General features: G+C 44.2%; 1 protein-coding gene across 1 annotated transcript in view; it reads left to right on the top strand.

Annotated features, from left to right (window-relative positions):
- LOC137438035 (hypoxia-inducible factor 1-alpha) overlaps positions 1-27,762 on the top strand; it is a 103,510-nt gene that overhangs the window by 50,459 nt on the left and 25,289 nt on the right. Inside the window, exons 9-10 of the mRNA XM_068132901.2 lie at positions 15,068-15,258; positions 15,656-15,912. Of these exons, the coding sequence (XP_067989002.2) occupies positions 15,068-15,258; positions 15,656-15,912 (448 nt within the window). The remainder of the gene's footprint in view (positions 1-15,067; positions 15,259-15,655; positions 15,913-27,762) is intronic.

Genomic DNA, 27,762 nt, shown 5'->3' with positions numbered 1-27,762 from the left:
CGTCGTATGAAATTGCGTACCTGATCGCAAAGCAGGGCAAACCGCACACCGTTGGCGAGACACTCATCAAACCGGCCGCGTTGAAGATGGCCAACATCATGCTGGGAAAAGCTGCTGAAAACAAGTTGTCTCTCGTTCCATTCTCAAATGACACCATCAGATGCAGAATCGACGACATGAGCGACGACATCCTCACCCAGGTAGTTGCAGATTTAGTCGCGAGCCCGACGAAATTCAGCCTTCAACTCGACGAGACCACCGACGTTTCGAATTTGAGCCAGCTCATCTTATTTGTGCGTTATGTCAAAGGAGACGAGATCAAGGAAGACTTTCTGTTCTGCAAGCCTCTCACAACAACGACGAAGGCAGCTGATGTGAAGAAGCTTGTGGACGACTTCTTCAGAAGCAACGGCCTCCCATGGAACATGTTGTCTGCAGTTTGCTCGGACGGAGCTCCAGCCATGCTGGGATGCAAGTCCGGTTTTGGAGTGCTGGTGAAGGCCGATGCACCACACATCGTCACGCACTGCGTCCTGCACAGACACGCGCTGGCATAAAAAACCCTGCCTCCAAAACTGGCCAATGTTCTGAAAATCGTCGTTGAAACTGTGAATTACGTGCGAAGCCATGCTCTGAATCATCGCATCTTCAAAGAGCTGTGCAATGAAATTGGCTCTGAATTCGAAGTCCTTCTCTACCACTCTAACGTTCGATAGTTATCACGAGGGAAGGTAGTGAGCCGTGTTTTTGCCTTGCGTGTAGAATTAGCCCTGTTTTTGCGAGAACGCCAGCATTGCCATGCAATGCACTTCCAAGAGTCAGAGTTCATCCTCGCCTTGGCGTACTTGGCTGACATCTTCGACGCACTCAATCATCTCAATTGCCAGATGCAGGGCGGTGGAGTGAATGTCATCGAATCTGAAGAAAAGCTGAGTGCTTTCCGAAAGAAGTTACCATTGTGGAGGCGGCGAACGGAGAACGACAACTTCGCGAACTTTTCGCTACTGGACGAGTATGTGAGTGGGATCGAAGATGAGTCTGAAGTTGGAGGCACTGCTGTACCGGGGGAGCTGAAGCAAGCGATTGCCACGCACTTGGATGAGCTGGGAAAGTCATTCGACAGCTACTTGCCAGACCAAGAGCAATACCCAGCATGGGTGCGGCAGCCGTTTACTTTCGACGTTGCAACGGCAGATGTCAACGACCAATACCTTGACGACCTCATCGAACTTCAGCAGAGCCAGACTCGACAACAACTCTTCGGCACAACAACGCTCTCAACGTTTTGGTGCCGCCAAATGGAAGGGTATCCTCACATCGCTAAAATTGCCCTTGAAATCCTCACGCCGTTCGTTACAACGTATCTCTGCGAGCGTGCGTTTTTGAAACTGGTGGACATTAAAACAAAGAAAAGGAGCAGGCTTGTATGCGAAAATGATTTGAGGATGTTCCTTGCCAAAACAAAACCACGCATTTCCCAGATCGCCTCCCGAAAAGAAGAACAGAAAATGCATTAAGATGCAATTCTTCTTAATTTTTTTGTCAAATTTGAGGGGTTCCACGAGTGATCGGTGGGTTTTGTTAGGGTTCGGCGCCTTTAAAAAGGTTAAGAACCACTGCCCTAGGAAATGGGGAGAAAAGGGGAAAATAGGGGAAAATCTCTCTAACCCTTCATCAACGCATTAGATCACATTCTAATCCCCTACACAAAGGGAAGGAACGACTCTAATCTTATATTATTGAAATAACTACCTAAGGACCTATATGTTGGGTGCCATTGCCTTCGGTGCCGGTTCTTAGAACCGCAACTATATATAGCATGATTTTGGAAGTACAGTATTATAAAGGCGATTTGTGTTCTATAGTATTCCAGTATATATATTCAATTTAAATATATGTTTAAAGAAGTTTGAAGGCCTATAAATAAATATATTCCACGTTTTACCACCATTTTCCCCAGTGTCTATTACATCACCCTATTTAACACATTACATTAGTTCTACGTGCCTGTTTTTTATGTCCTTTATGATGTCCTTAAAAACAGTATTTTTCCTATTTGGACTGTTTTTCAATTTTGTAAACCAGCGGCAGACTTGTCTTCCGATTCATGCTCTGATTCGTGTTCAAAATAGAACATGCAATTTAAATAAGCTGTTCCTCAATCATAAATTGACAAGACAGACAGACAGACGAACGGACATGAACCAATTGCTTAACCGCAGGTTTACGCTTCACATGTGCACTGTAAAAAAATGAGGTGAAAACACACAAAAAAATGGACATTAAATTCCTTTCCCTCCCCATTCACCTCTCCCTACCCCTACCCTCCCCTCCCAAGAACGGGGTGGGGTCGGATAGGGGTCGGGGGAAGGGAACAGGGTGGGAAAAGAAGTGGGGGCGCATGAGGGGGGAGGGGGGACGGAAGGAGAGGGGAGAGGCAGAGGGAGGGAAAAGAGGGGGGGGGGGATGATAGGGATAGAGAGGTGAAGGGGAGGGGGTGGGGGGACGGGAATGGGGAAGGGACGGATAGGGGAGTGGGAGGGAAGGGAAGGGTTCCTCAAAACCTGTCGGTTAAAACACAATGCCATCCATTTATCACGAAAGCAATTATAATGGCAGAATTTCCCTCTTCCTCTCTGCACTGTATTCTCCATATGTGAGGGTTGGCTGACTAATGGCAACTCGTATTACCCAGGTGTGTGTGTACCTAGCTGATGTGCAACGGTGCCCAGCTGATGATCCATGCAGTCGGGAAACTAGTCAATTGCTTACAGGTTAAGGTTCTTGCTTTAGGTGGAGAAACTATGTTTGAGGTTTACAATTTAAATAAAGTTGAATATGGGATGTTGTAAAATTAACATCATTTACAACAATCCTTTAAATTATTTAAGTTTAGGAACAACCGATACTGTACAATTAAGTGTGTGTGTGTGTGTGTGTGTGTGTGTGTGTGTGTGTGTGTGTGTGTGTGTGTGTGTGTGTGTGTGTGTGTGTGTGTGTGTGTGTGTGTGTGTGTGTGTGTGTGTAGAGAGAGAGAGAGAAAGAAAAAAAAAGAATGAAAGAGAAAGAAAGAAAGAAAAAAAAAATTGTGAAGAACAAAAATGAAAAAACGAGATGTGCGTGATGATTGACATTTCTTTTGGTGAGGTTTCTCCCGCTGATTTGTCATTTATCTTTTGGTGGAAAATCCACTATACTGTTTCTCATATATTTATATGTTTCTTCTATGTTTATGTGATTTTAATGTGTTTGTTAAACTACATTTATATGATATTTTATGTTTGTTCAACGACATTTCAAAACATGAAAATGATGAAATTATACAAAATGAAAGGTGAAGCAGGGCAGCCCCCAGCTGAACTAGCCTCCCTGGGGACTAACCCTCCTCAGAGGATTTGTGTTCCTCGACAAGGTAATGCTTTAGTTAACTCAGATATCCAGGCTGTAGGAGGTGGCCATTCTGGGTTAGCCAATGGGGAACACTTGTCCGAAGTCAAAGTGCATAAATGTGGGATTTGCAATTGCAAAACTTGTCTTATATTTACCACAAACAATATAATTAATTGTACAGTAACGGCTAGATGTTACAAGTTAAAAGAAACTAAAGAATTAATTACATGTAAAACCTCAAATATAGTTTACCTATTGACCTGTAGCAAATGTGCGATGCAATATGTTGATGAAACAATGCAGAGATGTAATGTGAGAATGAATGCACAGAGGAGCGGCATGATAAACCCAGATAGAACTACTGGTTGTCCACTACTTACCCATCATTTTACTTCTGGATATTGTGAAAATGCGAGCTTCAGTATTCAGGTTATAGAAAAGATAAGCGGAAATGGCCGTAAAAAGAATGGGATGGAAGATAAAACAATCACACTTACGTAAGCGTAGAGAACTTTTCTGGATTAAAGAATTAAGAACTGCTTACCCTTATGGATTAAATGAAAGAATTAATGACACATATACACAGCAAAATGGACAAAACATCATCGCTTCTGTTTTTAACACCTTACCACGAGACTCTCAGAGACACAGAGTACATAACGATGGACGTAAATGTCCAATTATAGACACACCACAACAAATTGTAAATGAATGGTTAGATCTTAACAAATCCAATATCTGCACATTACTTAACAGCAGCAGAATTAAGAGCAATACGTTAAAAAAAAAAAAACTGAAAGAAGTTTGGCAAATCGTGAACAGATTAATGGAAGAGGACGATCAAGAGGAACTCCCAATCCAACACATGGAAGCAATTCTGGACATTATTGATCATAAAATGTACAAAGAGAAACCTAAAAAAGTGAATCGTAGAAAAGACAATGATATCAAAATTATGTTTGATAACAAAGGGGTGGAAATGATAAATATCGAGAAAATACTTCAACATAAGGAAGTGTGGAGTAAACTTCCAGAAACAATACAACAGAGAGAGCGACCAAGAGTTGTGTACACTTTGGGAAATTCAATTCGGGGAAAGATCTTCAACTACAAGGACACTGTACAATGTATAGATGTAGAGGAATGGTTAAATAACACACATCATTGTAATTGTGAACATTCCACATTCAAAGATCCACATCATAAACATGTCATCACAGGTGATCTCAGAATAGTGAAAGATAAAAGATTACGCGCATTACTTACAAAGGGACCAAATTATAGAGAAAATAAAAGAATAAACTGGAATAAAGCATTGGAACTTACAATGATGGGACTGGGCGAATGGATGAAAGAACAAATTGATAAACATAAAGTACCAAACACACAAATGGCTTTATGGTTGGAGGAGGTAGAGAAACATGTGAAAAGGAGAGTTGTTGATTTGAAAAGAAAAGTTCGAATCAATAATCCAAAGACAATTTTAAACAATCCAGAGACACGTGATTGCTTAAGGCAGCTTCAAACACAATATGTTATTATTCCAATTGACAAAGCAAATAATAATATTGCATTTTTATGTAAAACATTCGACATTCAAAGACTTTTGGAAGAATTGGGCTGAGACACGGGAATTTCAAAGACCTACAAAATAAGTAACGATAACAAAACAGACTTGATACAACACCATACAAATCACTCAACGGTGAGAAGACTGCTAGTTCCGGATATACACCACAAATTACCATTCATTTACTGGATCCCAAAAATGCACAAACACCCTTGTAAGATGAGGGTCATCATCGCAAGTAGAGAATGTAGTTTGAAACCTTTGTCGGGCAGTATTACAGCGGCAATGAAACTAATCGAAAAATGCTTAAAAAACTACCATGAAAAAGTGAAGTTTTATTCTGGTATTAAGAAATTCTGGATCATTGACAATTCCAAACCGGTAATCGACAGTGTCCACAACATTAATAACAAGGGTAAAGCAAAATGTCTTTCAACGTTTGATTTTTCCACATTGTACACAAACATTCCACATGACAAGCTAGTAACCGCATTGGACAGAGCAGTAGATAAAGCATTTGCAGGAGGTAATAGAGTATACATTAATGTATATCAAAACAGAGCACACTGGTCTGTAAAGGATAATCAATATTCATGCAGTTTTTCAAAAAGTAAACAAAAAAAGTATTCGATTTCTGCTGAACAACAGTTTCTTTACATTTGGCAACAAGATACTCCAGCAGACAGTGGGGCATACCCATGGGTTCAGATCCAGCCCCTTTCTTTGCAAATTTGTTTCTGCACATGTACGAGTTTGATTGGGTCCAGAACATGTGCAGGAATAAATTAACAACTGCACGAAGATGCGGAAACATCTTCAGGTTCATTGATGATTTGTTGGCAATTAATGATGGATCTATATTTGAGCAGCTTCATGATGACATATATCCAAAATAACTTGAATTTAAAAAGGAAAACCAAACTTCCACTTCAGTTTCCTTTTTAGAATTACAAATTGATATCCATAATAATAATAAATTTCACACCAAATTATTTGATAAACGAGATGCATTTCCATTCCACATTGTCCGAATGCCTTTCTTAGACAGCAACATTCCTAAAAAGCTATTTTATGGTACGATTGCAGGTGAAATAATTCGGACTGTAAGAGCAACCACACACAGCTCTGAACTGGTCAATAAATTACAACAACTAGTCACACGTATGTTAGCACAGGGAGCTACAGCTGGTAGATTAAAACAAGTTTTCTTTAATATCACAAAACAACACCAAATCGAATTAGTAAAATACAATACAACAACAACAACATGCATTTTAAGGCCATTTTCCCTGCAAGAGCGGGGGTTAGCCTTGCGGTCCCCATTACAATCTTCTCCATTTTGCCCTATTTTCTGCATCTCTCCTTGTTAACCCCCTTGCCCGCATGTCTTCTTCCACCGGCGTTAGCCAAGTCTTTCTCAGTCTTCCCCGTCCTCTACTTCCTTCTACATTCATTTCCATCACTCTTCTCAACCAGTGACTTTCATCCTTCCTCAACACATGACCAAACCATCTCAACCTGTTCCTCTTCACAGCATCAATCACAGGCTCTATTCCCATCATCTTTTGCAATTCATCATTTGCCTTCCTCTCTCTCAGCGACACTCCGCACATCCACCGAACCATTCACATTTCCACCATTTCCAGCCTTCGTTGCTGCTCTACATTCATGACCCATGTCTCGCTCCCATAAATCATAACACTTCTCACACATGCAGCATACACCTTTCCCTTCAGCTTCAATGACACTCCCCTCCTCATCAGCACGCCACTCAGTTCCCGAAACTTCTTCCATGCACATCTCACTCTTGCAACCGTTGCCGAGTCTGATCCACCTTCTCCATTCAGCATGTCTCCGAGATAGCAAAATGTTTTCACACCTTCCAGCTTCACGCCGTCTCCAAGATCCAACTCAACATTTCCTCCATCTGCAGCTCCCTCTGTGCACACCTTACATTTGAATGTAGCTGCCACACTGGTTAATGACCCTCTCAGACCACGACATTTTTGATGAACCCACTCAGCGCACATTGTACATTGAATGGAGTTCACTCCGACACCCTTCCTGCACACAGCACATGGCCACTTCCCAGTTCTTTCCACCTCACCACATGCTTTACCACTTGCCATCACCTTTGTCTTTCCTATATTCACCTTCTGACCTTTTGTCTCCATACTTTCCTTCCACTTGTTCATCTTTTCCTTCAGTCCATCCATACTTTCCACAATCAACACCAGATCATCTGCATACAACAACTCCCACGGTAAACCCTCCTTTACGGTCTGAGCCAGCACCTCCATCACAGCTACAAATAGTAGTGGACTTAGTACCGACCCCTGATGCACTCCCACCTTCACCTCAAACTCACCACTGTTCACGTCCTTCGTCCTTACAGCTGTGCACGCTCTTTTGTACATTGCCATCACAACTCTGATCAACCATTCCTCCACTTCGAACTTCCTCAATGCCCATGTCAATACTTTGCGTGGAACCCTATCGAATGCTTTCTCCAGATCAACAAACCCAAGAAACAACTTCTTCCTCTTCTCCATGTACTTCTCCTGCAACTGCCTCACAATAAAGAGCGCTTCTGTCGTTCCTCTTCCTGGCATAAATCCAAACTGCATTTCGTCGATCTTCACCTTCTTCCTTATCCTCCTCTCCAACACCCTTTCCAATACCTTCATTCCATGCTCCAATAACTTTATCGCTCGGTACGAGCCACACTCCAGAGGGTCACCTTTCCCCTTCTATAGAGGGACGAGGGTACTCAGTTCCCAATCCACTGGAATGCGGCCTTCTTTCACCACCAGATTACAGATCTCTGTCATTCTGTTCACGCCCCAACTTCCTGCTGCCTTCAACATATCTCCCACAACTCCCGTCGGCCCTCCCGCTTTTCTACTCTTCATTGCTTTTATCACTTCCTCAACTTCCTTCTCAGTTATCTTCTCTGCCGGTCCTAAAACTGGGTTACTCTCTATGTTGCCATCCCATTCATTCTCTGTATTCAACAGCATTTCCATATATATTTTCCATCTTTCTTTAATTCCATCTGGGTCCACAATGATTTGTCCCACTTCATCCTTCAAGCAACTCACCCCCATCACATCACACCTCTCTTTCACTATCTGCTTTGCAATCCTGAATACCGCTCTCTGACCCTCTTCCGAATCCAAGCGTTCTCCGAACATTTTCCTACATGTCTCATGCGCCTTTCCTACCTCTTTCTTTGCAGCCTTCTTGTCTGCCTTATAACTTTCATGCTCTGCTATTTCTGCTCCCGTACCCTTCGCCTTCTGCCACTCTTTGAACTTCTTCCTCTTCTCGTCAATCCTCTTTCCAACTTCATCATCCCACCACCATGTTTCCGAGTGCCTCGGTGGTCCTTTTGTCCATCCACATACCTCACCAACGGCTCCCAACAGACTATCTTTCATTGACATCCAACCACTTTCAAGCTCAACCACATCATCCTCGACCCGACTCAGCCTCTCTTTTAATGCCTCCCTTACTGTCACCTCTTTCAACATCCACACCTTCATTCTCGGTTGGTACTTCACCCGCCGAGCTCTCCTCGCACCTTTCACCCTTATGTCGCAGACAACCAAGTGGTGCTGTGAAACAGCCTCCTCCCCCGGGATCACCTGTGTGTCCCGGAGGTGCCCCCTATCTCGCCTACGCACCATCAGGTAGTCAACAGTTGTCGTCGACCCACCTGACATGTATGTCACAAGCTTATTATCCTCTTTCTGGAACTGAGTATTACAAATCAACAAATCAGCTCCATCAGCAAACTCCAAAATCCTTTCACCTTCTCCATTTCTCACACCATATCCGTAACCCCCATGAACTCCCTCAAAACCGTCCATACTCCTTCCCACATGTCCATGTAGGTCTCCTCCTACCACAACAACTTCCTCATCTTTCACGTTTTCCATCAGCTTCTCTATCGCACACCAGAACTTGTCCTTCTCTTCATCGCTCCGACCAACCTGCGGAGCATATCCCGAGATGATGTTCACCAAGAGCTTTCCAATCATCATTTTCACCATCATCAACCTATCACTCACTCTGGTCACACTCACCACACTGTCTACAAACTCCTCAGAAAACAGGACACCAACACCATTCATGCCCTCCAGGCACCCTTGCCACACAAACTTGTATTTCTGTCCCTGCCTACCCTTCACCATTCTCACACCACTTCCCTTCCATCTGTCTCTTGCACACAACATATGTCCACTCTTCTTCTGACCAATAACTTCCACCACTTCTCCTGATCTCCCTGTCATTGTCCCTACATTCCATGTCCCAAACCTCAGAAACCAATCTCCACTTCGGGCTGTACCCTGCCCATATGTAGTTGTAATTGTCATGGTTCTCTTTTTGAGGCAATGTTTTTATGGCCGGATGCCTTTCCTGACGCCAACCCTCTTAGTCGCCTCTTACGACACGCAGGGATACGGTGTACCTATTCTAACCAGGGTACACACCGGTCCAAGTCAATTCATGTAAAACGAAAAGCACAAGGATGGCCGAGTCGTCCTCCCAAATACATTACACATACAAGCTCCTCCACAAGCTTGAGATCACCATTGATAACAAAGAAAAGGTTCGTTTACACTGCACGTAAAGTAGCTAAGATGGTCAGGCGTACAGAATGTAAACGCAACACTTTCGAAGGTGATGATGCACGAAAGAAAATGCTTGATGCTTGATGAAATGAAAATGCTTGATGAAAATGCTTGGTGCACGAAAAAAAACGATCAATAAACTATATTCCCAAATGGAGCACTCCCAAACATACCCAAATACAAAAAAAACAAAAAAAACAAAAAATACAACAACAACAAAACCACCGTTTAGAGGCCATTTTTCCCCGCAAAGCGGGGGTTGGCCTTTTCGGGGACTGTGGTAGTTGTTTTTTGGTCCCCTTTTTGAAGCAATGTTTTATGGCCGGATGCCCTTCCTGACGCCAACCCTTTTTGCCGCCTTCAACGACAAACAGGGAATTACCAGTGAACTGGTACTCAATTAGCCGACATCGGAAGGATGACAGGCTGAGTCAACCCCCCTGGCATTAATTCGGCGATCGACCGAGATTCGAACCCAGGATCCTAGGATCCTAAGCCGGCACCCTAGCCGCTAGCCCAACACCAAACATACCCAAATACAGACAAAGGGAAATCCAACTGAAAAACAGAGGTGTGATTTAGTGGGCACTTAGTCTTAAATCGGCTGTTGTATCTCGTCAGGAATCGTCAAAGATCGTCCGAGGCCCTGGCGTCTTTGCGCATGAAACACACTCCTTGGCACGAAGTAGGCCTTCTGCGTGAAGCGAACGGCCTTGGCGTGCAGCTCGCTCTTCCCAGCCGTGCTTGTCCTCACGATGTCTGCACGGAAACCTATTTTATAACTGTTATAAATGACAGTTTGAACATTGGAAGTGTACAATACGAATAGTAAAAATATTATTCATGAGATCTTTATGTAAATACCGTACAATATAATAATTAAATATACTACAAATCAATGTTGCTAGGAAACAGTGGTTGCTAGGATATGGCAGCATGCAAAAAACTGTTATAAATAACAGTTTGAACATTCGAAGTGTACAATATAATATTATTATATTACAGTACAATATAATACAAGTACAGTACAATATAATATTATTCATGAGATCTTTATGTAAATACAGTACAATATAATAATTAAATATACTACAAATTAATGTTGCTAGGAATCAGTGGTTGCTAGGATACAACAGCATGCCAAAAACCGTTATAAATAACAGTTTGAACATTCGAAGTGCAGTTTGATCGAAAGGTAGGTGGTGTGGTCATGTTGGTTGGTCGATTGATGTATTTCAGGGTAAGATGTGAATGATTTCATGATATTATCATATTATAGAGTGTGTCAGGAAAGTTATAAATATATGATAACACATTAAATCCTGTTGCGAGTAAAGTTGGAATAAGTGATGTTGCATTGATGGGTTGACTGACTGCCTGGACGCAACTGAGGTTGTGGATCTACTGATGTACCATCTATTGATGTGGATCCATGATCGAGGTTGTGGATCCGCCGTTTGGAGAGGCCCTGGGCTGAAAGGATCGAAACCTCGAGGAAGAACGGTACCCAGCTGATGATCCATGCAGTCGGGAAACTAGTCAATTGCTTACAGGTTAAGGTGCTTGCTTTAGGTGGAGAAACTATGTTTGAGGTTTACAATTTAAATAAAGTTGAATATGGGATGTTGTAAAATTAACATCATTTTCAACAATCCTTTAAATTATTTAAGTTTAGGAACAACCGATACTGTACAATTAAATGTGTGTGTGTGTGTGTGTGTGTGTGTGTGTGTGTGTGTGTGTGTGTGTGTGTGTGTGTGTGTGTGTGTGTGTGTGTGTGTGTGTGTGTGTGTGTGTGTGTGTGTGTGTGTGTGTGTGTGTGTGTGTGTGTGTGTGTGTGTGTGTGTGTGTGTGTGTGTGTGTGTGTGTGTGTGTGAGAGGGATAGAATTGTGAGGAACAGAAATGAAAAAACGAGATGTGTGTGTGTGTGTATGTGTGTGTGTTCGTGTTCCTGTTCGTTCTAATTCACCGGCCACACCATCGGACCCACGGGGCTCTCAATTGGCATGAAGTGTGACCATTCCTCCAGAAGGGCTTTGCACTTTTACTTTCCCCAACCCCAACACCTCTATGCCCCCTTCACAACCCCACCCCTTCCAAACCTCACCCCCGAACAGGTTCACCTGAGCGACTGGGTATATCCCCCACTCCACTTTCTACCCCCACGGCCCTCCTCCCCTCACCAACCCCCTCCAGATCCCCCCTGATTCCACCCACTCCCCCACAACCTCAGCCCCCACTCACTCACACCTCCCCAACCCCGTCCACATACTCAGAATTTCCTGGTCATAGAACAGGTATCTCATCTAGTTATATTAAAACGGGCAAGCATGTGCTGTCATCGAGATTCTACAATATCATCAAGGTGTATGATCCCTCAAAAACTTCAAATTCCCCCCAAACTTATTTTAGCGCAAGTGTAACGGCCTCAGGTGCATCCATTAGTACAATCATGTGTAACATAGATAAACCACACAGGAAAAGCGTCACCTTGCCTGCATGTCCGTGCATGTAATCACTTGTTACGTTTGCCTGCAGAATGCACAGAAATATGTGATTTCATTTTTAAACATCCATTTTTTTCACAAGATTTGTTTTAATTTATTGTGGAGCATCTTGAGTCTCAACGCTCCCCAGTTGAGGGGAACATCAACGTCTCCCGTGACGGTCTCAATGTTCCCCGGTTGAGGGGAACGTCAACGCCCCCCGTGACGGTCTCAACATTCCCCGGTTGAGGGGAACCTCAACGTCCCCCGTGACGGTCTCAACGCTCCCCGGTTGAGGGGAACGTCAACGTCCCCCGTGACGGTCTCAACGCTCCCCGGTTGAGGGGAACGTCAACGTCCCCCGTGACGGTCTCAACGTTCCCCGGTTGAGGGGAACCTCAACGTCCCCCGTGACGGTCTCAACGTTCCCCGGTTGAGGGGAACCTCAACGTCCCCCGTGACGGTCTCAACGCTCCCCGGTTGAGGGGAACCTCAACGTCTCCCGTGACGGTCTCAACGTTCCCCGGTTGAGGGGAACGTCAACGTCCCCCGTGACGGTCTCAACGTTCCCCGGTTGAGGGGAACCTCAACGTCCCCCGTGACGGTCTCAATGCTCCCCGGTTGAGGGGAACCTCAACGTCCCCCGTGACGGTCTCAACGTTCCCCGGTTGAGGGGAACCTCAACGTCTCCCGTGACGGTCTCAATGTTCCCCGGTTGAGGGGAACGTCAACGTCCCCCGTGACGGTCTCAACGTTCCCCGGTTGAGGGGAACGTCAACGTCCCCCGTGACGGTCTCAACGTTCCCCGGTTGAGGGGAACCTCAACGTCCCCCGTGACGGTCTCAACGTTCCCCGGTTGAGGGGAACCTCAACGTCCCCCGTGACGGTCTCAACGTTCCCCGGTTGAGGGGAACGTCAACTTCCCCCGTGACGGTCTCAACGTTCCCCGGTTGAGACCGTCACGTGGAACGGGTATCGCGCAACGGTCCAATCAGTGTTAGTAGTTGCTGATTCGCAACCTGCTACGTATGAAGTTATTCGTGCGTGGCAGCCGCAGGTCCGGTAAGTTCGGGAGGGAACGGAGGTTAACCCCCTCGTAGTAAACCCGAACCCCGCACCGTAACACATTGGTGCCGGCAGTGGGATTCCTGTCCGAGCACCGTAACAATTTGGTGTTCAGGAGCGGGATTCCTGTCCGAGCACCGTAACACATTTGGTGTTCAGGAGCGGGATTCCTGTCCGAGCACCGTAACACATTTGGTGTTCAGGAGCGGGATTCCTGTCCGAGCACCATAAGAATTTGGTGTTCAGGAGCGGGATTCCTGTCCGAGCACCGTAACAATTTGGTGTTCAGGAGCGGGATTCCTGTCCGAGCACCGTAAGAATTTGGTGTTCAGGAGCGGGATTCATGTCCGAGCACCGTAACAATTTGGTGTTCAGGAGCGGGATTCCTGTCCGACACCGTAACACATTTGGTGTTCAGGAGCGGGATTCCTGTCTGAGCACCGTAACACATTTATTGTTCAGGAGTGGGATTCCTGTCCGAGCACCGTAACACATTTGGTGTTCAGGAGCGGGATTCCTGTCCGAGCACCGTAACACATTTAGTGTTCAGGAGCGGGATTCCTGTCCGAGCACCGTAACACATTTGGTGTTCAGGAGCGCGATTCCTGTCCGAGCACCGTAACACATTTGGTGTTCAGGAGCGGGATTCCTGTCCGAACACCGTAACACATTTAGTGTTCAGGAGTGGGATTCCTGTCCGAGCACCGTAACACATTTGTTGTTCAGGAGCGGGATTCCTGTCCGAGCACCGTAACACATTTAGTGTTCAGGAGTGGGATTCCTGTCCGAGCACCGTAAGAATTTGGTGTTCAGGAGCGGGATTCCTGTCCGAGCACCGTAACACATTTGGTGTTCAGCAGGGGGATTCCTGTCCGAGCACCGTAACACATTTAGTGTTCAGGAGTGGGATTCCTGTCCGAGCACCGTAAGAATTTGGTGTTTAGGAGCGGGATTCCTGTCCGAGCACCGTAACAATTTGGTGTTCAGGAGCGGGATTCCTGTCCGAGCAGCGTAACACATTTGGTGTTCAGGAGCGGGATTCCTGTCCGAGCACCGTAACACATTTAGTGTTCAGGAGTGGGATTCCTGTCCGAGCACCGTAAGAAGTTGGTGTTCAGGAGCGGGATTCCTGTCCGAGCACCATAACAATTTGGTGTTCAGGAGCGGGATTCCTGTCTGAGCACCGTAACAATATTATTCGGTATAGCATTATATGGATATCTTTGCACCTTGTTTTTTATTTCATTGGAACAAAGTGATGTCACCATTGAAATCCTTGGCCACAAAAACATTGTGACAATTACTTCCACCCCAGTTGTGACATTTAAAGTATGAATTTTTTTTTTTCAGACAATTAAGGGATTATGTCATAATGACATCATACAAAACCCTACTGGTTATCCAAGTCTTGGGAACATGACCTTTTTATAGATCTGTAAGCCCATGTGGGAATTTGGTGAAAAAAAAAAAATGGTGCTTTTGTCTGCCATGTAATGATATCGTCAATAAAACGACCTCACTAATGCATCATAAGCCTGGTGTTGGCTTAGCGGTTAATGTGGCTGGCTTTAGATCTTAGGGGTCTGAGTTCAAGACTCTGTCATACTGTTGAGATAACTCCATGTGGGTTTACTCAGCCTGTCATCCTTCTGAGGTCGGCAATATGAGTACCAGCTTAATGGTAATAGGGGGCATTGTATCAGCGGCGCAGCCACACCCCCAGAAAATGATGCAGTCAAGCAGCTACAGGCTGCATATGAATCATCACCACCCTCACTAATACATCCATGCTGCTCATAATAGAAGCATCAGTGTTCTGAGAATATGATGTCATGACCGGTGTGATATATTCATTTTGGTGCTTCCCTTACTTTTTGAACCAAACTTTTTTTTGCTATCCTTCACGTTCCCTTCCAAGTGGTCTTCTTGAGGATGATGTCGTTTTCTCACTCGAGCAAACCAAGCATCTGCTCAGAATGAGTACGTCGCCCTCAACTGTGCCAGCAAAAACCGGCGACTTGGCTGATTCCACAAACTTCAAGGAGCAAAAAGATGAGCTCATCGACCTGGCCCCGACTGCTGGTGATGTCATAATTCCACTGAAGTTTGGTGCGTTTCCTGGATGATCTTGGGGGGGTGGGGGAGTGGGGAACTCTTTCCCCAATATTGTTTATGCTACCTGATTGCTGATGATGTCACAAGTGTTTTTAAATGCCCTGTGGAATGGATGTAACATGCGCATGAGTATAATTTTCATCGACATTTTAGTTTTGATAATTTTTTTATTTCATTTTTGATGTTTGTGAAAGCGAATGCCCAACATGGCCCAAACAGCAGCAGTTATTATTATTATTATTTTTTACTTTATCTTCATCATATGTTGATTATGTGAAGGAAACTATAACAAAATAGACTTAAGATGGATGTGAGATTCAATCCTGTATTTTGTGATTGTTAGAATTAAAGCTCCTCGTCTTCATATGATACCACCTTTGTGTCACTGTAGACGTTCCGCCGAACTCACCTGTCCTAGAGGAAATGCCTCTCTACAACGATGCCATGCTGGTCCCGTCTGACTGCCTGGATTCGTCTATGATGTCTTCTGACTCCGTGGAAGGTCTGCCCAAGGGCATGCCCTCTTCTGGCAGTGGGGAGTGCAATCCATTGCCGAGCCCATGCTCAACGCCAGACATTGCATTGGATTTACCGCGCATGTCGCTGGACCCGTGCACATCCAGCCCCTCCTGTGGAAGTATTTCAGCAGTGAGTAAGAAGGAAGCCATCCATTTTATATCGTGTTTTTTTTTAGCAAGCCTGTGTGCTACAATTTCCGGCCTTCAGGTGGCGTGAGAGAGACGCTTCCTGGTGGTTTGTTGTGCAGAGTAAAAAGAGCCGTCTGTAAAAGCTGTCGCAGTATATTCTCTGTGTAAAGGCCTCCCGTATGTCGGACAGTTGCTTCTATAATATTGTTACCGTGGGGTGTACACTAGGTCAAATCTTACACCCAGTCACCAATTTAGCAACTGGAGCTGCGACGCCGTCTGCCAGAAAAGCCGAAATAGATCTTTGCTTCGTTTTCTGCCACACAGACCCTCCAGCGAGAATGTTGCCTTTGGTTATTTATCACCCCATGCGTTCCTTGTTCTGGCGACTTAATCCTAACATAAGCCCATTCACACAAGCACACTAAAGGCATTGGGAAGAGATGATGAGATGGAAAAAACCTTCCTTTGCATGATGTTTGCTCGGGGTGGTTCTGGTGGTAGTCATGAGAGTGCTCACTCGTCCTGTTTGGCCCCGAAGGTTCCTTCCTCAAGATCCTTAAATGGGCAAGCTTCAGTAAGCCTCAAACCAACAAGCCACGATGTTCAAAGCAGCGCACATCCGCACACCAGGTCCCAGCATACACTGCTGCTTTCTTCCCACACTCCTGCACACTCTACACGTTTTTCTTTTCTAGCCTCATCCTCACCATGCTCTGTGCCGCGCACTGATTGGCCGGCGCCAGCCTCCCAAAACATTTGCGTCTTCTGAGAAACATGCATCCCTGTGCAGAGTTCCGACAAACTGTTCCGTACGTGCCGTCCCATGCCATGCATGCCCACATTTACCCTGGGTGTTCTTCCCAATCATGAGTTAAAGGGGACTTACTGCGCATGCACAACAGCCACTCCCCTTGCATAATCCAAAGGTAACATTAGACAGATTACAAATGGGGGATTTTGAAGATTAAAAGGTGGGAGGACATGGGGTTCTAGACACAATACAGAATGATGGGGTAAGCCTCTTAGCTCTTTCTTGATATGCTAGACATGGGTCCTCCTTTTTACCCAGAAACCAATGGTTATGCTAGACATATATTTATAAAATGATTACTCTATTTTACTCTCATTACCTCCTAAGGGCCGTTCCCACAACAGTATAAACTGGCGAATGTGTTCAGCGTCATGTATTACATCGGCTTCCAACAAATACTTGAATCGTCAATCAAACCCGTTTTTTTTTCTATAGCTGGCCCAATCATCACATTTCATAGTACTTTTATCGTCGCATGGTTCGTCCGGATGCCCAGTTTGAATCCGGTGAGTCTCCTCATTGCGACCGTAACGGTCAGCTGAGTTGGTGGTCCCAGGATGGATTACAGCTTTTCTACTTCCGATACCTTGCCCGTGGGACCATCAAATCTGCCAAGTGTTACGCTAATTGGTACCATCCTCCTTATCCCCAATTAGGGCCAAGCGATGCCGAGAGGCACATGGTACGACCTTGATATGCGGCCCTATTTGCTGCAGCAAATTATCCCTCAAAGGACTTTTCCTAACTACCAAATGAAGACCACGACAGCCAGAATTTACCCCAGAGACCAGGTTTATTCAATGGAAAACAGTAAATAGTCATGGGGAAGGAACCAGGGGAAGCCGCCGAGTATGTAATAAATAAATAAACCCAATGCCCACTACCTATAGTACGCCCCCAAGGACCAAACTATGAACAGGAGCCTTAATTATCTCTGCCTTATGGCTGTCAGACACCACACTAGAGACAAAGCGGGTAGGACGAGACAGTAAGTGTGTTCGGGCAAACCCAGCAGAGTTTGTGGGAACGTGGACGGGCCACGAGCAGAAACAGGCCGGTGGCAGCTGGGAAATCGGCTTCTCCCTCCCTGCGGTCCACGCGCCATCAGACGCCTATGAGGTGGTTTACAGAAGTAAAAGTGGTGTCAAAAGGGTTGTTAATTCTAGACACAGATGTTGGGATTGGTGTATGTCTCGAACTAAACATATTACCGATGTATATCTAATAACACGATTAATTGCTTCATGCTTATTCTAGACATTTATTGTAAGGAAATAACTGCTCTATGCTATGCATTATTAACCCCCAAGGAGCCATTTCCACAACAATACTTTTGCATGTTTACATTATAAATGTTTACCTTTCTACGCACAGTGGAGATGTCAATGCATTGTATTTGCACCATTTATTACCCTCGCCTGAGGATAGGTTATTGTCCCCCGTCGCACCGCGGAGCGAAAGGGATTATTGGTTTTCCCCTCCGTCCGGTGTGTGCTTCCGTCCGTCCGTGCGTGCGGGGACGTGCGTGCGTGTGCGTAAGCGAAGGACCGAATTCTAATTTGGTGTGTGGGTGCAACTAGGCATAAGGAAGAACGCTCTTGAAAATTGGGTCACCACGTCAAACAACAAGATGGCCGCCACCATATATATGTCTGAACCTTGTGAGCGAAATATCTTGAAAAATAAGCGAAGTACTAACTTCTAATCTGGTGTGTGGGTGTATCTAGGCATAAGGAAGAACGCTATTGAAAATTGGGTCACCACGTCAAACAACAAGATGGCCGCCACCATATATATGTCTGAACCTTGTGAGCCAAATATCTTGAAAAATAAGCGAAGTACTAACTTCTAATCTGGTGTGTGGGTGTATCCAGGCATAAGGAAGAACGCTATTGAAAATTGGGCCGCCACGTCAAAATCCAAGTTGGCCGCCTTGCGTCTTCCACTTTGTCAACCCGCATCACTTCACCGACGGGGGACCTAGGCGTAACGCTTGTTACATTTGAGTCCGTTTGTTACTTGCCAGAATAGATTCCGGCAAGTATGTTGATCTGTTCGTTTGTTACTTGCCGGAAGAGATTCCGGCAAGTATGTTGATCTATTTGTTTGTTTGTTACTTGCCGGAAAAGATTCCGGCAAGTATGTTGATCTGTTCGTTTGTCTGTCTGTCTGTTTGTCTGTCTGTCTGTTTGCAGCACTACGTTTACACCGTTGCACGTAGAATTGCCAAACTTTGCACACATATTTGTCTTGCCCTGGAATAGACTGTGCCCAATTGATGATGTCATCGGTCACGTGGTTCGGCCGCCATCTTGGAAAAACCGAAAAGAATTGCACCTCCATATCTCCGAAAGTGCTGAATAGAAAAAATTGAGATGGCTCATTGTAAAAACTCTCCATGGGGAATAAAATATGTTAATGATGACGTCATAGGTCACGTGGTTCGGTCGCCATCTTGGAAAAACCGAAAAACTTTACACCACATCTCCGAAAGTGCTGAATAGAAAAAATTGAGACATGGCTCATTGTAAAGAACTCTCCATGGGGAATAAAATATGTTAATGATGACGTCATCGGTCACGTGGTTCGGCCGCCATATTTGTCCGAAATTGCCGATAAAAAAGTAAATTCCGGCAAGTCCTCGGTCTCTGACCGATTTTTCATCTGTTTGTTACTTGCCGGAAAAGATTCCGGCAAGTATGTTGATCTGTTCGTTTGTTTGTCTGTCTGTCTGTCTGTCTGTCTGTTTGTCTGTCTGTTTGCAGCACTGCGTCTACACCGTTGCACGGAGAATCGCCAAACTTTGCACACATATTGGTCTTGCCCTGGAATAGACTGTGCCCAATTGATGACGTCATCGGTGACGTGGTTCGGCCGCCATCTTGGAAAAACCGAAAAACTTTGCACCTCTATATCTCCGAAAGTACTGAACAGAAAAAATTGAGACATGGCTCATTGTAAAGAACTATCCATGGGGAATAAAATATGTTAATGATGACGTCATCAGTCACGTGGTCGGCCGCCATCTTGGAAAATGGCAAAATTTTGCACCACTATATCTCCAAAAGTGCTGAACAGAAAAAATTGAGCTCATTGTAAAGTACTCTCCATGGGGAATAAAATGTTAGTGATGACGTCATTGGTCACGTGGTTCGGCCGCCATCTTGGAAAAAGTTTGCAACTCTATATCTCCGAAAGTGCTGAACAGAAAAAATTGAGACATGGCTCATTGTAAAGAACTCGCCATGGGGAATAAAATATGTTAATGATGACGTCATCAGTCACGTGGTTCGGCCGCCATCTTGGAAAAACCTAAAAACTTTGCACCTCCATATCTCTGAAAGTACTGAATAGAAAAAATTGAGACATGGCTCATTGTAAAGAACTCTTGATGGGGAATAAAATGTGTTAATGATGACGTCATCAGTTACGTAGTTTGGCCGCCATCTTGGAAAAACCGAAAAACCTACCACCTCCATATCTCCCAAAGTGCTGAATAGAAAAAATTGAGATGTGACTCATTGTAAAGAACTCTCCATGGGGAATAAAATATGTTAATGATGACGTCATAGGTCACGTGGTTCGGCCGCCATCTTGGAAAAACCGAAAAACCTACCACCTCCATATCTCCCAAAGTGCTCAATATAAAAAATTGAGACATGGCTCATTGTAAAGAACTCTCCATGGGGAATAAAATATGTTCATGATGACATCATCGGTCACGTGGTTCGGCCGCCATATTTGTCCTAAATGGCCGATAAAAAAGTAAATTCCGGCAAGTCCTCGGTCTCTGACCGATTTTTCATCTGTCTGTCTGTCTGTTTGTCTGTTTGTCTGTCTGTCTGTTTGCAGCACTGCGTCTACACCGTTGCACGTGGAATCGCCAAACTTTGCACACATATTGTTCTTGCCCTGGAATAGACTGTGCCCAATTGATGACGTCATCGGTGACGTGGTTCGGCCGCCATCTTGGAAAAACCGAAAAACTTTGCACCTCTATATCTCCGAAAGTACTGAACGGAAAAAATTGAGACATGGCTCATTGTAAAGAACTCTCCATGGGGAATAAAATATGTAAATGATGACGTCATCAGTCACGTGGTTCGGTCGCCATCTTGGAAAAACGGCAAAACGTTGCGCCACTATATCTCCAAAAGTGCTGAACAGAAAAAATTGAGACATGGCTCATTGTAAAGAACTCTCCATGGGGAATAAAATATGTTAATGATGATGTCATCTGTCACGTGGTTCTGCCGCCATCTTGGAAAATCCGAAAAACTTTGCACCTCCATATCTCCGAAAGTGCTGAATAGAAAAAATTGAGACATGGCTCATTGGAAAGAACTCTCCATGGGGAATAAAATATGTTAATGATGACGTCATCGGTCACGTGGTTCGGCCGCCATCTTGGAAAAACTTTGCACCTCAATATCTCCGAAAGTGCTGAACAGAAAAAATTGAGACATGGCTCATTGTGAAGAACTCTCCATGGGGAATAAAATATGTTAATGATGACGTCATCGGTCACGTGGTTCAGCCACCATATTTGTCCTAAATGGCCGATAAAAAAGTAAATTCCGGCAAGTCCTCGGTCTCTGACCGATTTTTCATCTGTTTGTTACTTGCCGGAAAAGATTCCGGCAAGTATGTTGATCTGTTCGTTTGTTACTTGCCGGAAAAGATTCCGGCAAGTATGTTGATCTGTTCGTTTGTTACTTGCCGGAAAAATTTTTCCGGCAAGTATGTTGAGCTGTTCGTTTGTTACTTGCCGGAAAAATTTTCCGGCAAGTATGTTGATCTGTTCGTTTGTTTGTCTGTCTGTCTGTTTGTCTGTCTGTTTGTCTGTCTGTTTGTCTGTTTGCAGCACTGCGTCTACACCGTTGCACGGAGAATCGCCAAACTTTGCACACATAATGGTCTTGCCCTCTAATATACTGTGCCTCAATGATGACGTCATCAGTGACGTGGTTCGGCCGCCATCTTGGAAAAACCGAATAAATTTGCACCTCTATATCTCCGAAAGTACTGAACAGAAAAAATTGAGACATGGCTCATTGTAAAGAACTCTCCATGGGGAATAAAATATGTTAATGATGACGTCATATGTCACGTGGTCGGCCGCCATCTTGGAAAAACGGCAAAAATTTGCACCACTATATCTCCAAAAGTGCTGAACAGAAAAAATTGAGACATGGCTCATTGTAAAGAACTCTCCATGGGGAATAAAATATGTAAATGATGACGTCATCAGTCACGTGGTTCGGTCGCCATCTTGGAAAAACGGCAAATCGTTGCGCCACTATATCTCCAAAAGTGCTGAACAGAAAAAATTGAGACATGGCTCATTGGAAAGAACTCTCCATGGGGAATAAAATATGTTAATGATGACGTCATATGTCACGTGGTCGGCCGCCATCTTGGAAAAACGGCAAAACTTTGCACCACTATATCTCCAAAAGTGCTGAACAGAATAATTGAGACATGGCTCATTGTAAAGAACTCTCCATGGGGAATAAAATATGTTAATGATGACGTCATCAGTCACGTGGTCGGCCGCCATCTTGGAAAAACGGCAAAACTTTGCACCACAAAATCTCCAAAAGTGCTGAACAGAAAAAATTGAGACATGGCTCATTGTAAAGAACTCTCCATGGGGAATAAAATATGTTAATGATGACGCCATCGGTCACGTGGTTCGGCCGCCATCTTGGAAAAATGGGAAAACTTTGCACCACTATATCTCCAAAAGTGCAGAATGGAAAAAATTGAGACATGGCTCATTGTAAAGAACTCTCAATGGGGAATAAAATATGTTAATGATGACGTCATATGTCACGTGGTTCGGCCGCCATCTTGGAAAAACCGAAAAATTGTGCACCTCCATATCTCTGAAAGTGCTGAATAGAAAAAATTGAGACATGGCTCATTGTAAAGAACTCTCCATGGGGAATAAAATATGTTAATGATGACATCATAGGTCACGTGGTTCGGCTGCCATCTTGGAAAAACCGAAAAACGTAGCACCTCCATATCTCCAAAAGTGCTGAATAGAAAAAGTTGAGACATGGCTCTTTGTGAAGAACTCTCCATGGGGAATAATATATGTTAATGATGACGTCATCTATCACGTGGTTCGGACGCCATATTTGTCTTAAATGGCCGATAAAAGAGTACATTCCGGCAAGTCCTCGGTCTCTGACCGATTTTTCATCTGTCTGTTTGTCTGTCTGTTTGTCTGTCTGTTTGTCTGTTTGCAGCACTACGTCTACACCGTTGCACATAGAATCGCCAAACTTTGCACACGTATTTGTCTTGCCCTCTAATATATTGTGCCCAAATGATGACGTCATTAGTCACGTGGTTCGGCCGCCATATTGGAAAAACCGAAAAACGTTGCACCTCCATATCTCCGAAAGTGCTCAATAGAAAAAATTGAGACATGGCTCATTGGAAAGAACTCTCCATGGGGAATAAAATATGTTAATGATGACGTCATCGGTCACGTGTTTCGGCCGCCATCTTGCAAAAACCGAAAAACGTTGCACCTCCATATCTCCGGAAGTGCTGAATAGAAAAAATTGAGACATGGCTCATTGGAAAGAACTCTCCATGGGGAATAAAATATGTTAATGATGACGTCATCAGTCACGTGCTTCGGCCGCCATTTTGGAAAAACGGCAAAACGTTTCACCACCATATCTCCAAAAGTGCTGAATAGAAAAAATTGAGACATGGCTCATTGGAAAGAACTCTCCATGGGGAATAAAATATGTTAATGATGACGTCATCGTTCACGTGTTTCGGCCGCCATCTTGGAAAAACGGCAAAACGTTGCACCACCATATCTCCAAAAGTGCTGAATAGAAAAAATTGAGACATGGCTCATTGTAAAGAACTCTCCATGGGGAATAAAATATGTTATTGATGACGTCATCGTTCACGTGTTTCGACCGCCATATTTGTCCAAAATGGCCGATAAAAAAGTACATTCCGGCAAGTCCTCGGTCTCTGACCGATTTTTCATCTGTCTGTCTGTTTGTCTGTTTGTCTGTTTGCAGCACTGCGTCTACACCGTTGCACGGAGAATCGCCAAACTTTGCACACATATTGGTCTTGCCCTGTAATAGACTGCGCCCAAATGATCACGTCATTGGTCACGTGGTTCGGCCGCCATCTTGGAAAAACCGAAAATTTTTGCACCTCGATATCTCAAAGTGCTGACAGAAAAAATTGAGACATGGCTCATTGTAAAGAACTCTCCATGGGGAATAAAATATGATAATGTTGACGTCATCAGTCACGTGGTTCGGCCGCCATCTTGGAAAAAACGAAAATTTTTGCGCCTCCATATCTCCGAAAGTCCTGAACAGAAAAAATTGAGACATGGCTCATTGTAAAGAACTCTCCATGGGGAATAAAATATGTTAATGATGACGTCATCAGTCACGTGGTTCGGCCGCCATCTTGGGAAAACCGAAAAACTTTGCACCACTATATCTCCAAAAGTGCTGAACAGAAAAAATGGAGACATGGCTCATTGTGAAGAACTCTCCATGTGGAATAAAATATGTTAATGATGACGTCATCAGTCACGTGGTTCGGCCGCCATCTTGGAAAAACCGAAAAACTTTGCACATCCATATCTCTGAATGTACTGAATCTATGTATAATTCCAGTAATCTCTGTGTGTATGTTTGTTTGTACGTTTGTATGTTTGTATGTTTGTATGTCTGTGACCGCTGTTTCTCGACAACTACCGGTCCGATATACTTGAAACTTGCCAGGTATATTGCTGGGGACCCGAGGATGTGCCTTTTCAAGGTTTTAAATTAATCGCAGAAGTAGTTACCGAGCTATGTCCAAAAAACGATTCAACCAATCAGAGAGCAGCGAGCTATCACGTGTGCCGAACGTGGCGAACACACTCTGCCTCGGATGGCACATTTGAGAGCGTATTCATTTATTTCCCGTCGGCAAACTATGTTGGCGCTATGTTGGCGTTAAACTATGTTTTAAAACTAATAAAAACTAATTTGCGATTCATCGTAACTGCGATATACGACCTTCCGGAGCTCCCGTGAGAGCGTGCGCCATTACGGATAGTAATTCAATTAAAAACATAAAAACATTGTCCCAATTCAGTCAGAGCGAAGGGCGTTGTTTTAAGCGAAGAGCGTTTTATTTTTCCCCTTAAATTCAGTCGCCGGACGGTGAAAGCTTTTTTTTGGGGGCAGCTACTGGCAGCCACGTACGGCCAATCACAGGACACGTTGTTGTGTCGACGTGCCGTGTTGTTTTCCCTCGCGGTTTGGAATGTTTTTCCTTTTCATTTTTTTTCTCTTCCTTACGGAAGTACGGGCATTTCCTTAAATTTGCGATTCTTTCGCTTTCCTGCGCGTTTGGGCACGCTATGGCGATTTCTTTACCAAACTCCGCAAGCCGTTCGCTTTGGACCAAACCATTTCATGTAAATAGAGGGGGGGGGGATTGTCACCGTACTCGCAAGCCGTTCGCTTTGGACCAAACCATTTCATGTAAATAGAGGGGGGGGATATAATTTTAGATATAGATATAGTACGGGCATGCCCTAGTAGAAAAAATTGAGACATGGCTCATTGCAAAGAACTCTCCATGGAGAATACAATATGTTAATGATGACGTCATCGGTCACGTGATTCGGCCGCCATCTTGGAAAATCCGAAAAACTATGCACCTCCACATCTCCAAAAGTCCTGAATAGAAAAAATTGAGGTATGGCTCATTGTAAACAACTCTCCACGTGGAATAAAATATGTTAATGATGACGTCATCGGTCACGTGGTTCGGCCGCCATATTTGTCCTAAATGGCCGATAAAAAAGTACATTCCGGCAAGTCCTCGGTCTCTGACCGATTTTTCATTTGTTACTTGCCGGAAAAATTTTCCGGCAAGTATGTTGTTCTGTTCGTTTGTCTGTTTGTCTGTTTGTCTGTCTGTCTGTCTGTCTGTCTGTCTGTCTGTTTGCAGCACTGCGTCTACACCGTTGCACGTAGAATCGCCAAACTTTGCACACATATTGGTCTTGCCCTGGAATAGACTGTGCCCAATTGATGATGTCATCGGTGACGTGGTTCGGCCGCCATCTTGGAAAAACCGAAAAACTTTGCACCTCTATATCTCCGAAAGTACTGAACAGAAAAAATTGAGACATGGCTCATTGTAAAGAACTCTCCATGGGGAATAAAATATGTTAATGATGACGTCATCAGTCACGTGGTCGGCCGCCATCTTGGAAAAACGGCAAAACTTTGTACCACGAAAGCTCCAAAAGTGCTGAAGAGAAAAAATTGAGACATGGCTCATTGTAAAGAACTCTCCATGGGGAATAAAATATGTTAATGATGATGTCATCAGTCACGTGGTTCGGCCGCCATCTTTGAAAAACCGAAAAACCTCGCACCTCCATATCTCCGAAAGTGCTGAATATAAAAAAATTGAGAAATGGCTCATTGTAAAGAACTCTCCACGGGGAATAAAATATGTTAATGATGACGTCATCGGTCACGTGGTTCGGCCGCCATATTTGTCCTAAATGGCGGATAAAAAAGTACATTCCGGCAAGTCCTCGGTCTCTGACCGATTTTTCATCTGTCTGTTTGTCTGTTTGTCTGTTTGTCTGTCTGTTTGCAGCACTGCGTCTACACCGTTGCACGGAGAATCGCCAAACTTTGCACACATATTCGTCTTGCCCTGGAATAGACTGTGCCCAATTGATGACGTCATCGGTGACGTGGTTCGGCCGCCATCTTGGAAAAACCGAAAAACCTTGCACCTCTATATCTCTGAAAGTACTGAACAGAAAAAATTGAGACATGGCTCATTGTAAAGAACTCTCCATGGGGAATAAAATATGTAAATGATGACGTCATCAGTCACGTGGTTCGGTCGCCATCTTGGAAAAACGGCAAAACTTTGCACCTCTATATCTCCAAAAGTGCTGAACAGAAAAAATTGAGACATGGCTCATTGTAAAGAACTCTCCATGGGGAATAAAATATGTTAATGATGACGTCATCAGTCGCGTGGTCGGCCGCCATCTTGGAAAAACCGGAAAACCTAGCACCTCCATATCTCCGAAAGTGCTGAATAGAAAAAATTGAGACATGGCTCATTGTCAAGAACTCTCCATGTGGAATAAAATATGTTAATGATGACGTCATCGGTCACGTGGTGCGGCCGCCATCTTGGAAAAACGGGAAAAAAAATCACCTCCATATCTCCGAAAGTGCTGAATAGAAAAAATTGAGACATGGCTCATTGGAAAGAACTCTCCATGGGGAATAAAATATGTAAATGATGACATCATCAGTCACGTGGTCGGCCACCATCTTGGAAAAACGGCAAAACTTTGCACCACGAAATCTCCAAAAGTGCTGAACAGAAAAAATTGAGACATGGCTCATTGTAAAGAACTCTCCATGGGGAATAGAAGATGTTAATGATGACGTCATCAGTCACGTGGTCGGCCGCCATCTTGGAAAAACGGCAAAACTTTGCACCTCCATATCTCTGAAAGTACTGAATAGAAAAAATTGAGACATGGCTCATTGTAAAGAACTCTCCATGGGGAATAAAATATGTGAATGATGACGTCATCAGTCACGTGGTCGGCCGCCATCTTGGAAAAACGGCAAAACTTTGCACCACGATATCTCCAAAAGTGCTGAACAGAAAAAATTGAGACATGGCTCATTGTAAAGAACTCTCCATGGGGAATAAAATATGTTAATGATGACGTCATATGTCATGTGGTCGGCCGCCATCTTGGAAAAACGGCAAAACTTTGCACCACGATATCTCCAAAAGTGCTGAACAGAAAAAATTGAAACATGGCTCATTGTAAAGACCTCTCCATGGGGAATAAAATATGTTAATGATGACGTCATATGTCACGTGGTTCGGCCGCCATCTTGGAAAAACCGAAAAATTTTGCACCTCCATATCTCTGAAAGTGCTGAATATAAAAAATTGAGACATGGCTCATTGTAAAGAACTCTC

Source organism: Myxine glutinosa, chromosome 12, assembly GCF_964187855.1.
Source record: "Myxine glutinosa chromosome 12, kmMyxGlut1.1, whole genome shotgun sequence".
Lineage (NCBI taxonomy): Eukaryota > Metazoa > Chordata > Myxini > Myxiniformes > Myxinidae > Myxine > Myxine glutinosa.
Note: the sequence above shows the minus strand (reverse complement) of the source record. Positions and strands in the feature narration are given on the sequence as shown.